The sequence below is a fragment of the Crotalus tigris genome, unplaced genomic scaffold, assembly GCF_016545835.1.
Source record: "Crotalus tigris isolate CLP2741 ecotype Arizona unplaced genomic scaffold, ASM1654583v1 scf7180000017721.692284, whole genome shotgun sequence".
Taxonomy (NCBI): Eukaryota; Metazoa; Chordata; class Lepidosauria; order Squamata; family Viperidae; genus Crotalus; species Crotalus tigris.
In genome coordinates, this window is record NW_024096590.1 from 401,589 (window position 1) to 418,053 (window position 16,465).

At 46.2% G+C, this 16,465-nt stretch overlaps 1 protein-coding gene across 12 annotated transcripts in view; it reads right to left on the bottom strand.

Annotated features, from left to right (window-relative positions):
* KMT2D (lysine methyltransferase 2D) overlaps positions 1-16,465 on the bottom strand; it is a 125,594-nt gene that overhangs the window by 58,075 nt on the left and 51,054 nt on the right. For all 12 annotated transcript variants that reach the window (XM_039338846.1, XM_039338843.1, XM_039338842.1 and 9 more), the window contains 12 exons: positions 16,145-16,255; positions 15,163-15,267; positions 14,263-14,444; positions 11,246-11,410; positions 9,687-9,796; positions 8,412-8,459; positions 8,077-8,316; positions 6,554-6,700; positions 6,333-6,449; positions 3,427-3,563; positions 2,073-2,256; positions 1,509-1,589 (listed from right to left, as the gene is read on the bottom strand). In XM_039338846.1, the coding sequence (XP_039194780.1) occupies positions 1,509-1,589; positions 2,073-2,256; positions 3,427-3,563; positions 6,333-6,449; positions 6,554-6,700; positions 8,077-8,316; positions 8,412-8,459; positions 9,687-9,796; positions 11,246-11,410; positions 14,263-14,444; positions 15,163-15,267; positions 16,145-16,255 (1,627 nt within the window). The remainder of the gene's footprint in view (positions 1-1,508; positions 1,590-2,072; positions 2,257-3,426; positions 3,564-6,332; positions 6,450-6,553; positions 6,701-8,076; positions 8,317-8,411; positions 8,460-9,686; positions 9,797-11,245; positions 11,411-14,262; positions 14,445-15,162; positions 15,268-16,144; positions 16,256-16,465) is intronic.

The window sequence follows — 16,465 nt, forward strand, 5'->3', positions numbered from 1 at the left end:
ATACTCATTGTAACCATGTTCAGGCCACACTCAAAAGCTTCCAGCTAAATCTTATTGCACTAGCAGATGAAGTGGGAGCCTCTCATTCCATTCCCAAGACCTTTGGACAAAATGCCAGGAAGGAGGAGCAGCAGCAGCAGCAAATCCATCTTCTTTCGTCTTACATGTCCAAAGAATCCATTTTGTGCTATCTTTCCATTAATGGGAGCTAATGCTACTGCTACAATAACAAGCACCAACTGTATGAGCTACAACTGTAGTCACAAACTTTCAAGAATCAAGTATAACTACAACAGGGGTTGGATTTAAGCAATGCTATAGGAAACTATTCTATGTCCTAAGCATCTTGAATGCATGCCACTACATTCTATGTCTCTCTTAGTTGGTGGGCTGCAGGCTTTTAAGCTGTATGTTTGATTGCAAATTAATCTCTAGATTTGAAAACTTAAGAGAGTGACTGTGCTTGGGCGTAAAATTGGGTTCTGGAAATTCTAGTGGCCTAGATGTGCCCTAACTGAACGTCTCCATACTAGCCTCTAGCAAGAGATGATGCATATGACACCAGTATGACTAAGATCAGTAATCTAGGCTCCATCTTCTCAGAATTACTAAAAAGTGTTATTTGAAAACTCCAATAGATCAAAGTCACGATAGGTGGGAGCGATCAATACATATAGGTCCACCTACCAATTTCCATAATATAAGAAAGACTCCAATTTAGAATGTAACAGGAATAAAGAGCAGGAACAACAGATCAATTGAAATTTAAAAAAAAAAAAGATATGCTGTGTTTTTTGTGAAATTAGCTGAAAAGCAGGTAACAGATCAGAATAAAAGTAATCTGATCCTGTTTAGTAGAGCTGATGAAAAACAAGCAAATTGTGGTTGGATGGAGAGGATGAGTTCCACAACAAGAACAAGCTAAGAAGTTTAAAGAATAAACAACAATATATGATATGGTGTTTAGAAGTACACTAATTTTAGCTATGGTTTTTTTCTCTTATATCTTCAGGTTTTTTTGGCTTACTAATTCTTAATTGATTTTTGTGCATGTCACATAACTTTCCTGATTTCCCAAAAGAAAAATGTTTGGGTATGAATTTGTAAGAAATTGTACAGATTTATATGCAGCAAATATATCAAAGGCAATAAAAATAATCATTTCAAGTATTCTAAAGCAGGGGTCCCCAACCCCCCCCCCCAGTCCGTGGACCAGAACAGGGCTGTGGCATGCCAGCAACCAGGACATGCAAACAGGCGAAGCCCATCTGCGGGATGCAGGCAGCACGCAAACCATGCCCCCTCTGGACCACGGAAAAAGCTTGTTCCATGGAACCAGTCCCTGGTGCCCAAAAGGGTTGGGGGGGCGCTATTCTAGAGCACAATGCTACGCATACTTATTGAAGTACATAGGTGGAGTGTTATTCCCCTCCCCCCAAAATAACATGGAAATATCTCCTGAGGATCCAAAAGCCTCCTATGCCATTTTAAAAACTGTTGATACCCACCAGTATTCTCAGTCTTGGCATCAGCTGCTTTCAAGTTGCTTTCAGGAGCCGCTGCTTCTCTGCTACTAAGGCATTCATCCCCTGGAGATGGAAAGACAATAAGCTGATCTTTTAGAACAGACAGCTAATGTCCTAATATTGACTTTAAAAATGGTTCCTGGCTTCTGAGAACCAACTATTTCTGCACAGAACAAATTTCACTTCATAGCTTGCCTCCACCTATGAGCCGGAGGGTATTTTATTTGGCCAATGTTTCTTCAAAATCAAATGAAATTTTCTTCTGAATTCCCCAGCAAAATGTATTTAAAACATACACTTTTTGTCCTCCCTTCCTTCCTTCCTTCCTTCCTTCCTTCCTTCCTTCCTTCCTTCCTTCCTTCCTCTCCCTCCCTCTCTTCATCCCTCTCCTTTCCTTCCTTCCTTCGTTCTCCTCCCTCTCTCCCTCCCTCCATCCTTCCTTCCCTCCCTCCTTTCCCCACTAGGGATCCAAATCAAAGCCTGATCCCCTTATCCCATCATTTCTACCTCCTTAATCCAGTTATTTTTCCTCAGCCTTTCACTTACCTTTCGGCTGAACTGTAGCTGCCTTTCCATCCTCCAGTCCTTTTTGGAGCCTGATGGAATCCACCTTGGGCCTGGGAGCTCCCTGGCCGACAGGAGGATGGGCAGTTCCATCTCCACCCACACCACCAGCAGCCAACAGAGCCTGTCTGCTCAGGTCTAGGAGTGCTTTGCCAAAAAATGCTTCCTGTCAAAGAGGTTGAAGAAGGAACAAAAATACGATAAAGGACCAGGTGAATCAATGAATGGATTTCTGGAAACTTCCTCATTCCAATTGCCTGGGGCTATCGCTTTAACTAATAATAAACATAGAATTATAGGTCTGGAAGGGACCTTGGAGGTCATCTAGTTTTAATTCCCTACTTAGGGCAGGAGTCTTATATCATCCCAAACTTTTCTTGAAAACCTCCAGCGATGGAGTACTCACAACTCTAGGAGACAGTTGAGAACAATCAATCTCTCTTCTGTAGATTAATTGTTCTCAATGGTCAGGAAATTTCTAGGTAGGATCTCTCTTTAACAAGCTTGCACCTATTGCTTTGCTGTCCTGTCCTCAGGTACTTTGTAGAATAAGTCTGCACCTCTCCCCTCATCTCTCTGATTGCCCCTCAAGTACTAGAAGACAGTTATCGTGTCATTTCTAAGCCTTCTCTTCATAGCCTAAACATACTTAGCTCCCTAAGCCATAAATCACACAATTTAGCCTACAGGCCCCTTATCGTTGTTGCTCTTCTCTGCAGTCTTTCTAGGGCCTCAGCATCTTTTTTTTTTTTTTTTGTATCACGGCAACCAGAACTGGACCCAGTATTCCAATTGTAGCCTCGCTCGTGCAGTGTAGAGCAGTACTAACACTTTGTGTGGCCTTGATTCTGTCCCTCTGTTGATGCAGCCTAGGACTGTGTTGGCTTTTTTGGCAGCTGCAAAAGTGGTGATTCACCAGGACACCTAGATCCCTTTCACAGGCACTACTGTCAAGCCAGGTACTACCTATCCTGCACCTGTGCACCTGGTTTTTCCTGCCATCTTCCAAGCTACCGAATCCCCCAGATTTCCTTTTTAAAAAGTCCATATAGAGATCTACTTCCTTTGCTCGTTTCTTTGGTCTAGGAGATCCACATCCCTTTTCTCTGCCCTCCTTCAATGGTACTAAACCAAGAACTGGACTTAAGAAAGCTTGGTAATCCTTACCCAGAGATATTTATTTCCCACTAAGCTAGCCCTCTCCTGGGCTTGTTTTTCTCAGATGGGTAGGACTAAAACTCACATTATCCATAGCTACCAAGCATTTCGGTGATGAGGTTCTGTATCCAAACAGAGCTGGAAGACTGGGGAGTACTGCACTAAAAAAAACTCTTACCTGAAGATAGGCAGGGAACATGTCTTCTAGCTTGCTCTTCTTCCGCCCCCGCCGTTTCTTCTTTTCATCAGCTTCAACCACTCCCTGTTCAGCCAAGGTCTCAGCAGAGTTTTCAGCAGGTGGGTTAGGTTGCACCCCTGATAAGGAGAGAGGATTGGGAGTTAGCATGGTCCTGTATGAACCAACCAAGCCTGGGAATGCTAAGCACATTTGCAGGCTTTGCTGCAGAACACTTTAGGGACAGGACAGTTAGGAAAGGAAGGGAGAGGAAGTGCATAGAGGACTGATGATTATTGCTTCTTAATAATCTTTTCTCAGCAAATTCTAGAAGCAACGAACCCCATCCATCAAGACCAAAAGTCACAGATGATAAACATTGAGCCCAATATCTGGAGGGCCAAAGGATCCCCATTCCTGCCTTTGTTTCCATCATTTATTTTTCTTCTAGTTGCGGACACTCTTCTCTCTCCCTCTACCTCTTTTTCCAAATTTGAAAATGCAGTTCTATCAGTCGGAATGTGCACTATAATTTAAAGCAAAAATATGTGTAACTGAACACGACAAGAAATGTTAGAAATAATTGGAAACTTCTATTCAGAGCTCTACAAAGCTATACAAAGATCAAGATCATTCAAAAGGAACAACACCCACAAAAGAGGAAATGCCAGCTATCCTAGTGGAAGAAATGCCATAAAATCAATGAAAAATGGCAAAGTTTCAGGAAATGACAGTGTTACGGTTGAAATGCTGAAAGCTGGTGATCATAGTTTACACAAGATACTAGCAAAACTATACTCGAGATGCCTCAGAGAAGAAAAAATACCCGATGCATGGAAAAATGCTGAAGTGATTCTTACACACCAGAAAGGGGCCGAAGATGATTTAAAGAACTATCCGCCCAATAGACCTTCTTTCAGTCATCTACAAGGTTTTCACGAAGATAATAGCAAAAAGAATATTGAAAACATTAAGTGGTGCCCAGCCAAAGGAGCAGGCAGGGTTCAGAAGTGGCTACAGCACAATGGACCACATCTAGATTATTCAGCAAGTCATTGAAAGGCACGAATGCATTGCCTCTGTGCAATGGATTTCAAGTTTCATTGACTACAAAAAGGCATTTGACTCGGTATTCCAGCAGCCAATAATTAATGCATTGCTCAACCATGGTGTAGATTCTGCTTACATAAACTTACTACAATCAATCTATGAAAAAACAATGGCAACAATTAACCTTAATGATCTTAAAATCAAAACAGAACGAAGTGTACGACAAGCAATAGCAGTTAAACTTATATACCACTTCACAGTGCTTTACAGCCCTCTCTAAGCAGTTTACAGAGTCAGCATATTGCCTCCAACAACCTGGGTCCTCATTTTACTGACCTCGGAAGGATGGAAGGCTGAGTCAACCTTGAGCTGGTGAGGATCGAAATGCCAAACTGCTGGCAGTCAACAAAATTACCCTGCAATACTGCATTCTAACAACTGCGCCACCACAGGCAATACAAGGCAATATAATATCCTTTTCTCAGCCTGCCTTGAAGAAGTATTTTGCAAACTAGACTGGGCAAAAGATGGAATAAAAATCAATGGCATCTATTTAAATCACTTAAGATGATGTTCTCTTCTCGCAAGACCCAGAAGAGCTACAAAGACACATACAAGAGCTGCACAAAGAAAAACCATTTGGCTTTAAAAAGACCCAGCTTATATTTAATAAATTAACAAAAGAAAGCAAAAGGTTTATATCTGGAGAAGAACTAGACATAGTAAACCCCTACATATACCTTGGGCAACGGATCTCAATGGAAGGTGATACAATAAAGGAAATTGAACAGCATGTTAAATGTGGTTGGCAGGCATTCGGCAAGCTAAACAAAATTTTCAAGAACAACCTCCCCCTATCCCTAAAGAGAAAAGTTTTCGATCAGTGTGTGCTACCTGCTCTAACATATGCCAATGAAAAAAGGGACACTAACCTCACGATCGATACAAAAGCTAAGAGTGGGGCAAAGAGCCATGGAAAGATACATGCTCGGCATCACAAGGCAAGACAGAAAGACCTGCACATGGATCATTAGAGAACAAACGAAAGTATACGAAGCCATCAAGAGACTAAAAGAATTGCAATGGAAATGGGCTGGTCACACAGCAGGAAGAACTGAAGGCAGGTGGACCGAGGCAGTTATAGAATGGGTCCCACTTGATAAAAAGCATCCACGAAAGAGACCCAAAACAAGATGGATCCACGACATAAGCAAGTATTGCGGGCCCAACTGGCAAAGGAAAGCTCAGGACCGTATTGGTTGGAAACATGGGGAAGAGGCCTTCATCCTGCAGTGAATAGAGAATGGCTAGAATGATGATGATGAACACTGATGTAAATGACTCAGCCAGTAAACCAGGGGGTCAAACTGCCAGCCCGCGAGCCGGATGCATCATAGCAAAACTGCACCCACCCCATTGCCAGCAATGGCAAAAAAAGTCACAATACGTCACAACACGTCACGTCACGTTGCAAGTTTGACACCCCCTGCAGTAAACTGAGGCACGGAGTCCTTGGTGCTCTCTGAGCTTAGTTCTTTACTTGCAGATATTTCATTTCCCAATTAGAGAACATCATCAATCTTTGCTAGAAAAACTTCCCAATTTAATCCTGAACTACAAATGTTCTCTTCTACTGAATCTGAAGAATGTCCAAAAAGGCAATCCTCTTTTTTAAAAAATAAGATGATGGCTATTAGGGGAGTTTTAACAGCCTTCCCAAACTTGCACCCCTCCAGCGACTGGGGCTGGAGGATGCCATGTTGGTGAGTCTGCTCTTGATTAAAAGGAAGTCCCTTGCACACTTATTCAGATTATTTGGATGAAGCAAGGGAGAAATACAAAACAAGCGCAGCACTTACCTTCTTCCGGTTGCCCTTCAGCAGTTGTCAGCTCCCGAGAGATTTCAGCCAAGACTACTGAGCCCTTTTTCAAGCGTGTATGTGACTTCCGCTGTCGCACCATGAAACCTCCAATACCTATTCCGGTGCAGAGGAGAAACAAGTCACGAGACGGAGCTAGAAAATTATCTGTGTGGGGAAGACAGGGTCTTTGGTGCCTGGCCAAAACGAGGAGCACTTACCTGGGCGATAGGGCTTCCGCTTCCTCTTCTTGACCTCCTCAGAGTCTTCCAAAAGGCCTTTTCCCATTTCAGCCTCGGCTGCAGCTATCCTGTCTGGAGTAGACGGGGCTTCCAATTTGATCTCACACTCCATGTGTTCAACGCTAACTGCAACGGGAGCAAAAAAACCAAAAACCATTCAAAGTCTCCCATGGTCTTTATATGGAAAGGTATGCAATTTGTGTAAAAAAAAAAAATCACATAATTTACATATAGGTAGTTTTCAGTTAATGACTACTCAGTCAGTGTTCACCTTACGACAGGGCTGAACAAATGATGGTTACGGCTCATCCACAAAGTTCTGACCATACCAGCCCCATATCAGTCACGTAATCATGATCTGGCTGCTGGGCAACCAGCTTGCACTTATGAAGGCTGCAGCATCATACGGTCACAGGATCGCAATTTGCGACCTTCTCTGCCAGCTCTCACCAGCAAGGTCAATGGAGAAGCTGGCTCGGAAGGAGATTCGGGTAAGTCTCCTCTTCCCCCATCCCCTCTGTGCTCGTGCCAGACCACGCCAGTCACCTGCATACCCTTGTACAGAACTGTTCCTTACACACGAAGCCCGATGAATGGCAGTCTACAAAATGAGGTTTACTGTAATGGAATTTGCATATGCGTTCAGAGCTAATTTGGGGGCGGGGGGGGAATAGAATTAGGTCCCAGTTTTCCTTCTACCACAAATCCATTAGGATTAAAACTGTAACTATAGCACTCTTTAATTGAGAAGTCAGATTATATTTGGAAACAGATGAACTGATTACTTCAGAGTCCTAGAATCTCAAAAATACAGTTAGAAAAGGCCATACTGTAGGCCAGAGGTGTCAAACTGGCGGCCCAGGGGCCGGATGCATCACATGTAGGTCACACCCACCCCAGTTCCACAAAGATAAAAAATGTCATGATACGTCACGTGACGTGATCGAATTTGACACCTGTGCTATAGACCATCTAGCCCAGAGATCCCCAACCTGGTGGGAACCAGGGACCAGTTCCGTGGAGAGAGGTTTTTCCGCAGAACGGGCCTGGTTTTATGTGCTGCCAGCATCCTGCGGATGGGGCTTTCCTTGTTTGCGCAGACCGGTTGCTGCATGCTGTGGTCTGGTACTGGTCCACGGAGTGGGGATTGGGGACCCCTGATCTAGCCCAAACCCTTATTCAGGTCAGGAATCCAAATTAAAGCATCCTGGACAAATGCCTATCCAGCCTCTGCTTGCAATAGCAAGCCTCTCTACTCAGAGCTAACCATTTGGGGAAAATCTTTCTCCATAGCACAAAAGAAAAAGAAAAAAACAAGTTTTTCTAGTTTGCAACCAACCAATTGCAAACTGACTCACAGAGTCAGATGACTAGACTAACAGGGTCTGATTTCAAGAACTCAAGTATGAAGCTGCGGCATGGAATCTCATTCGGTATTATATTACAGAGACTATGCAGGTATTCTACTACTTTTCCAAGGAACTAGTAGGATAAACACGAACCTTCAGCTTTCAGGATTTCATCTGCCTCCACATCACCGTCCTTTTTTTCATCTGCACCCAGAGAGCCAATGCAATCCAGTCCACCTTCCCCGTTAAGAACGCCTGGCCGTGGCATCATTGGTGCCATTGGTGTGGTTTTGCGCGGCCGACGCTTATGCAGTGGCGACAAAGACAAGTTACGTAGCACCGCCATGCCTGTCTCCGTTAACCAAACACCTTCAAAGCGAAAATACTGGGGTTCTGCGTGGACAGGATAAAAGAAAAGCTTGCTTGGACCTACCTGACGATAAAGTAGATAACATGCAATTTAAGGTATTTAAATTGAAGCAATTTACCTGGTTCCTTGATCTTCACTGGGATAATTTCTGGAGGGGGAACGGGAACTTAGAAGAAAGCAAAAGGTAAATCATTGCTGGGAGCAGTATTTCAATTTACTAATATGATTTGTGTCCCTCTACATCAGAGGTCTTCAAACTTGGCCCTTTTATGACTTGTGGACTTCAGCTCCCAGAATTCCTCAGCCAGCGTGTCTGGCTGAGGAATTCTGGGAGTTGACGTCCACAAGTCATAAAAGGGCCAAGTTTGAAGACCCCTGATCTACATCAGGGGTGGGGAACTATGGCCCTTTTATGACTTGTGGACCAACTCCCAGAATTCCTGAGCCAGCCATGCATTCTGGGAGTTGAAGTCCAAAAGGCCATAAAAGGGCCATAGTTCCCCACCTCTAACTGCAGCATCTTCAGTGTTGCCCTATTATACCCGTGTAATAACATACTTGTTTATAATTTTCAATCTCTATTCAGTGCATGCCCTCAAAATGGTCACCCCAAATAATCTGGCTGTACCTATCAGGTAGCCAGGATCTGCTTCTTTCCCTCCTGTCCTCCAATATCTGGAGGGCAATATCTTCAAGACATTTAAAGTTAACACTCATCCAGAGGCTATCAGTAGCCTTGATGCCTGCATTTGAAACATCTGGCTTAAAAAAGACTTTGCAGAAGTGAGAGTAGCTGGTGATCACCTAGATGGGGTTCTACTGCAGGGGTGTCCAACTGGCAGCCTGCAGGCCAGATGCGTCATGTGCAGGCCACGCCCACCCCGGCTCCACAAAGGCAAAAAACGCAATACATCAAGATAAGTCATGTGACACGATCGAGTTTGACACCCGTGTTCTATTCTCAGTGAAATAGATCCATTCTGCCCAACTCCAAGAAGCAAAGTCTCTCTCAGGATAGCTCCAGGTTTGAGAGAACTTTAACAAACCATCCTCTCCAAATGGTCCACGGTGGATTTATCTTGTGGTAGGGAAGCCGACAGCTATGAGCACATCAGGCAGCTGCTTCTAGGAGCAACATTCCTAACTTCTTACAAACATTTCAAAAATATCTATTTATATTATAGGAACCTAGATTCAGCCTCCAGGTAGTCTTCAAAGTACAACAACAACACAGCCAAGGCAAGGATCTGCATACGCTTGCCAGTACACAAATATCTTAAAAAGGATATAACAGATCTCCACTCTCCAATCCTCTGTCCAACAGATGCTGCCTCCCCTTTGGGGGGGGGGGGAAGGAAAGGATCAAAAGGTTCATACCCGATGCAGTACTCACCCACAGGCTTGACTACATATGGCTGGCATGAAGTGCAATCAAACCCCTCATCTGCTGCCTGCTCTACTTCTTCCTCGCTGAAAAGGTTATCACATACGGCGTGCATCCACCTGAGAAACAGACAGTTAAGAGAGCGGTACCCACCTGCACTCTTGTTTTTGTGGATGCTGCTAATGTTAAATTCTAAATGTGGGTGGAGGCTCTTGCCTTAAATTTTGTCCTTCTAGGAGTAAGGCTGTTCCTTCAATTATCTTTTTGGGGACAGAAAGTACAAGGTAAAAAGGAAGGGCAAAGGGAAACGTAGATACACCTTTCAAGCATCCTAGTACATTTTAAGGGAAGAGAGAGAAAGCTAAAACATTTGAGCCATTGCTGCAAATCCACACCGCCACTCACATCTTTCCGTTATTCAAGTTAGTTGTCGCTCTGTTCTCACAAGGGATCCAAGAAGAATGCTAAATCCTCAAAAGACAAACAGACTATGAAAGGAAATGCTCTATACCAGGGGTAGGCAAACCTTGGCTCTTTTATGACTCGTGGACTTCAACTCCCAGAATTCCTGAGCCAGCCATGCTGAGGGGAAAGGGAGTTTTCCAAGCTGAGCCATGCTGGCTCAGGAATTCTGGGAGTTGAAGTCCACAAGTCATAAAAGAGTTAAGGTTGCCTACCCCTGCTCTATACCTTTCCCAGGATGGCCTTGACCAGTGCCAGACAGGCAAGCACTATGAAGGGGTTAGACTTGGCCCTTTTATGATTTGTGGACTTCAACTCCCAGAATTCCTCAGTCAGGCATGCTGGCTGAGGAATTCTGGGAGCTGAAGTCCACAAGTCATAAAAGGGCCAGGCTTGAAGACCCCTGGATTAGAATTAATCCAGAATTAGGAGCCACGTCAGGACACAACATTGCCTGTGGCTTCTCCAAGAAATAAACTATAGTATTAGTAGTTGTCCTCAGAGAAGATAGGTGGCCAGGAAGAACTGAATCGTTAAATGTGCTGAATTTTGATCACATGACCATGGGACCTTGTAATGGCCATAACTTTGGGGACCGGTCATAATTAGCATAGTAGTGAACAGCTATAGATCAGACTTCCCTTTATTGGCAATTCTCCAAGTGTGGTAGATTTCAGCTCCCATTACCCCCAAGCCAGGATGGAGATCCAATATTTCTAGAGACATTAGGTTTGGGAAGACTCATCTATCAGTTAATACCATCCTGTTGCTCACATAAATGCCACACACTAAACTTTCTAGAGGATATTTCCTCTTCCTTCTCATTTTCATAGCTTCAATACACCCTCTCATCTGTGTCACTCACCAATGCAATAATGCCAACAAGAATTTGTCATGAATGATGAAAATAAAATAAAGGAAAATTCTGCGCTGTATTAGCCTCCTTGAGCTTTACCCTTTTGCATATTGAAATGTCCACAAGTATAGCAATAAACAATAAACAAACTACATTAAAAGGATATTCCAGAAAACACATCAGGTGACAGGATCCCAAAATATTTCCATAAACATAGTACCACGATAAAATGGTGGGGATTGGGGCTTACCGTTCACAATGCTGACACTGAATTAAGAGGTCATCCTCAACGTACTTCACATGGCAGATGGGACAAGTGACAAGACTGGCACAGGGAGCACAATGGGTGTAATTGCTCTGCCATTCACAGTGGAAACCAGGTGAAACTGCTCCACACTGCACACAACACACGCACCTGATAAAAGAGAGATAGACAAATAATTACTATTGCCTGTTAAGATTCAATTTATTTCCCTCCTCATCTCTAAGAACAGAAAGCCAGAAATACTTTAAAGCAGCGGTTCTCAACCTGTGGGTCGCGACCCCATTTGGGGTTCAACGACAATTTCACAGGGGTCGCCAAACAATGCGATCCGCCATTTTTTCCGCCATTTTTTCCCCTTTTCCTTAGCTCTGCTACTGCCTCTTATTCTATTGGCTTTCGAAAGCCAATAGAATAGACTCTCTTGAACAGAGTCTAATTCTATTGGCTTTCAAAAGCCAATAGGAATTGTCCAGGTCTGTCTCTGCCCTGCTGAGCCCGCCAAAAGCCCCAGTCTGCAAACGGTGCTGCAAGGGGAACATTCTGCAGAGCTTCCCTCCCTGCTGAGCAACTAAAAAGTAAGTAAAAGAGGGCCACGGCCGCCCAGGAGTGCCTGGGCCTGCCTGCCGCTGCCCCAAACGGGCGGCGGCCAAAGTAAGCCTAGCAGGGCAGCGGTGGGCGCAGGGAGGGCTGCTGGTGTTTGTGGGGCCTGGCAGGTGCCTTACCTGCCTTGGGCTGGGCCAGCTGGTGGCCCAGCCGGTGGTCGCCCTGCGCCACCGCTGCCACGGCCGCCCAGGAGTGCCTGGGCCTGCCTGCCGCTGCCCCAAACGGGCGGCGGCCAAAGTAAGCCTAGCAGGGCAGCGGCGGGCGCAGGGAGGGCTGCTGGCGTTTGTGGGGCCTGGCAGGTGCCTTACCTGCCTTGGGCTGGGCCAGCTGGTGGCCCAGCAGGTGGTCGCCCTGCACCGCCGCTGCCGCCCAGGAGCGCCTGGGCCTGCCTGCCGCCGCTCCGAATGGGCGGCGGCCAAGGTAAGCCTAGCGGGGCAGCAGCAGGCACAGGGAGGGTTGCTGGCACGCGTGGGGCCTGGCAGGTGCCTTACCTGCCTTGGGCTGGGCCAGCTGGCGGCCCAACCAGTGGTCACCCTGCACCACCACGGCCACGGCCACCCGGGAGCACCTGGGCCTGCCTGCCGCCGCCCCAAACGGGCGGCGGCCAAGGTAAGCCTAGCGAGGCAACGGTGGGCACAGGGAGGGTTGCTGGCACATGTGGGGCCCGGTGGTTGCCTTACCTGCCTTGGGCTGGGCCAGGTGGTGGCCCAGCCAGTGGTCGCCCTGCCTGCCGCGGCCGCCTGGGAGCGCCCAGGCCTGCCTGCCGCCGCCCCTTGCCGGCTATGCCTCAGCCGGCGCAGGGGGCAGCACCGCACATGCGCGGCGCTCCCAGCCCGGTAGTCCTCGACTTACGACCGGGGTCGCGGCTATAAAAAGGTTGAGAACCACTGCTTTAAAGTGACAGTAAGAGCTCAGGAATTTTCTCTTTTATATTCAGCGTTCTATAGGTGCCTGTCGTCCAATTCTATTGGATGGGAACTGCCATAATGCCCAGTCAGTACACTTCAGAGTTGTGATGGTGGAGATTTATAAGAGTTGTAATTGCAAAATATCTGGAGGGTGTTACATTGGCCACCGGGCAGGTGATTGGCAGGGTGGGCGGGGCAAAGTGGGGCTGGCGGAGACCAAAGAAAGCCCCTCCAAGGGTAGATGTGGCTGTTGCCCAGCAGTGGCAGAGGCCTTTCACCATCACTCCCCCCCCCCGGCTCCGAAACAGTGGGGGGGGGCGGGTAAGGGAACTGAGCCTCCCCCACCCATCCCCTATAGCAGTGATGGCAAACCTTTTAGAGACTGAGTGCTCAAACTGCAATCCAAAACCCACTTATGCATCGTCGAGTGCCGGGTGGGTGTGGCCTATTGGCTGGGCGTGGCCCATTGACTGGGCGTGGCCAATTGACTAGGCGTGGCTGCAGTGGTAACGGCAGACTGGGTGGAACTAAAAAGTTCAATCAATTCCAACTTTGCAAGATCTCTTTTTCCCCGCGAGAAGTTGAAATTGACTGATTGAACCTTTTTTTTTTTTTTTTGCATATGGTGGCAGAGGCCTAAAGCGAAAAGGTTTTATAAAACCCAGCTAAAGGCCTAGGACTGGGGCGATGGTGCGCGTGCCCACAGAGAGGGCTCTGAGTGCCGCCTCTGGCACCCGTGCCATAGGTTCGCCGGCACTGCCCTATAGCATGGCAATCCATGCTATGGAGGAGAGTGAAAGGGAAGAGGCGGGCAGGCAACCGGGTCATTGAACGGGCCGGGGGGGGGGGTTGCCAAGCAGGGAGTGGCCTGGCTGCAGGGACTCTGAGGTGTGCGGATGTGGGGCGCATGGGGCAGCTCCATACACACACACCACTTGCCTCGCCTCACTTTGTAGCGGTGGCACCATTGCACTGCGCGGCCTCCTGCCCCACTGTGGCAGCGAGCAACTGGATGGTGGGACAGAGTGGGCAGGCTCTTAATTACGGTTTATTTGGGGGGTAGGGCTTATAGTAGGCACACACTAAAAATCATACTAGGGCTTATTTTTGGGTGGGTCTTATTTTCGGAGAAACGCAGCATGTAGCTGAAAATGTACCCAACTAGGACTTAGGTACATTTTTAGTTAACCTAATAAGTTTCTTACTGAGAACTCAGTGTAAGAGCAAAATTTGGGAGAAAAAAGTTTTTCATGATGATACCTAATTTCCACTTTTATTTGCAGCAAAATACATCAAACGAATTTGCATATCATGTCAATGAAATACTATTAAAGCATGTTTCATTAAATAATCCCAGGCATTGTTCCTGCATACGCTAAGCTGCAACATACGGATTCATACGTTGTGCTAAACCAACAACCCAAACAAATCACACGATGAGTGTGATCCGCCTTTCAGGGCTCCCTGCAGAAATGTTGATCTGTCTCTCACCATTTGCATTTCCAGCCGCCCTTGGGCACGGTGTTGAGAGGTGGATCCAGGCAATATGTGTGGTAGCTGATGTCACAATCATCGCAGAGCAGAAGGCGGGAGGGATCGGATGCTTTGCCACACACCTCACACACAATGCATTCCACACAACGCCAACCCTTGAGCAACATCACCTTTGTAATCTTAAATACAGAAAGAGAGGCAGACATGGAGAAAGGGAGGCCTACACATAGTTGAAAGATTGGTGGGTCCTGGGGGAGAGAGGTTACTGAGAGCGTGCAGTGTTGTTTTACTGGGATCCAAGGCATTTGGATTTCAGAACATCTGCCACTCCTTTGTGTCAGTGGCTCTCAGCCTTGCGTGCTAATGTTGTAGGATAGGACAAGAGCTCTATCATCCCATGACTATGGATGATGGGAACTGCAGTACAATAACAACGGGATTGGATGGTTGGGATCCACTGCTTGTAAATTTGTTGTGTAACTACTCTCCCGTAGGGTCTGCAAGAAAACAACCAAGCTCACAGAGTCTCAAGGACCCAACAGCTCAATCCTCAGCTACAAATATTCTCTTCTATTGGTAACCCAACTCAATCTTTCCTGTATACTGTTATTTCTCTCCAAACACATAAGTCCCCAAACCCATGAGAAACCAAATGATAGCTACTACACCTCAGAAGTTGAATCCTGTTTTTCAAAACTTCCCTCCTCTGATATCCTCCAGATTGCTGGATTCTAATCCTCGTTTTTTGATTTGCCACATTAGTTATGGAAGAGGGGTACTGTAGTCCACAACAGACTCGCAATTCTGGTTGCATTGCCCAACTAGGGATGTGTTGGGCAGCACCGGAAGCTGCTTTTCAAATTTTGGGGAAGGACAGCGGCTAAAATCAGGTCTTACCTTGCTGTTTACACAGTAAGGATGGTAACACTGGGAACACTGGGAACAAGCCAGGAGATGGCCTTCGGCACCACGGCCAAAACTGCCACACACAACGCACATGTCCTGTCCAGGAAAGAAGAAAAATCAGGACAAGAACCTCAGGCCTCCCCAAGCCTACGGATAGCGTCTACTTACCCACCCTTACTTTTCTGTTATCTTAAAACTCTGCGTGCTCTATGGATGGTATGTTATTACCACCCTTTCCCATAAACACACTGACGGTTGGCCATACAAAGCTGATGCTGCAGAGCAATTTGGCTTTGAACCGGTTAAATCGTTATTTCCAAGTCTACAATATATCTCAACTGGAAAATTTCTCTGATTTCAGAGTAGTAAATGAAATCTGCCATTTGCCACTAGAAGACAAAAAAGCTTGTTCCCTAACAAAGCAGACTGCCCAAGAATGGAACACACACAATTATAAAGTGACAAACTGAACGTCTCCATAATTTTGAAGGCTATCAGAACTATGTGAAATCCAAGTTTGGAAAGAATGATAATGACTTCAGTTGGGTGCTATCAGTCAGCTACAGATGTCTTATACCAGGGGTAGGCAACCTTGACTCTTTTATGACTTGTGGACTTCAACTCCCAGAATTCCTGAGCCAGTATGGCTCAGCTTAGAAACCTCTCTCTTTCCCCTCAGCATGGCTCGCTCAGGAATTCTGGGAGTTGAAGTCCACGAGTCATAAAGACCCAAGGTTGCCTACCTCTGTCTATACGAAACAGACAGAGCCTCATCCAGCAAGGCAGCATCTTCCCTCTTTAAAGTAGGGAGCACCATTCCAGAACTATGCATGATATAAGGTTTACATTGAAAAAAATGCATTTCTTTGAGCTCTCCTATGCATCCTACTCATGAAAACAAAAGAAATCAATCTTTCCTTCCACCGATGTAATTAATGCAATCAGAAACCAACTGAGTTGTTAGTTGACCCACCTGCATTAGCACAAACTTGTCTGTGTTGGAAAAGAGCACCACTGTGTTTTGCATTGTGTCGTCGTCGTCATCTTCCTCCTCTTTGCTCGGGGAGCTGTCAATATCGGCCAGCTTGTAGAAAAGAGTGCAGAAGCACAAAGTAAGGGTTGAAATGCATTTAGGACAGGCATGCAAAAAGTGTGGCCTGCATACCATTTCCCGAACAGGAGGGGCCAATTTTTTTCAGGGGTTTTCTGCCCATAGTGGAGCTGATGAAGATGGGGTTTAAGGCAGAGGCCCCCAACCTTTGGGCCACCAGGGACCAGTTCTGTGGAGAAAGGT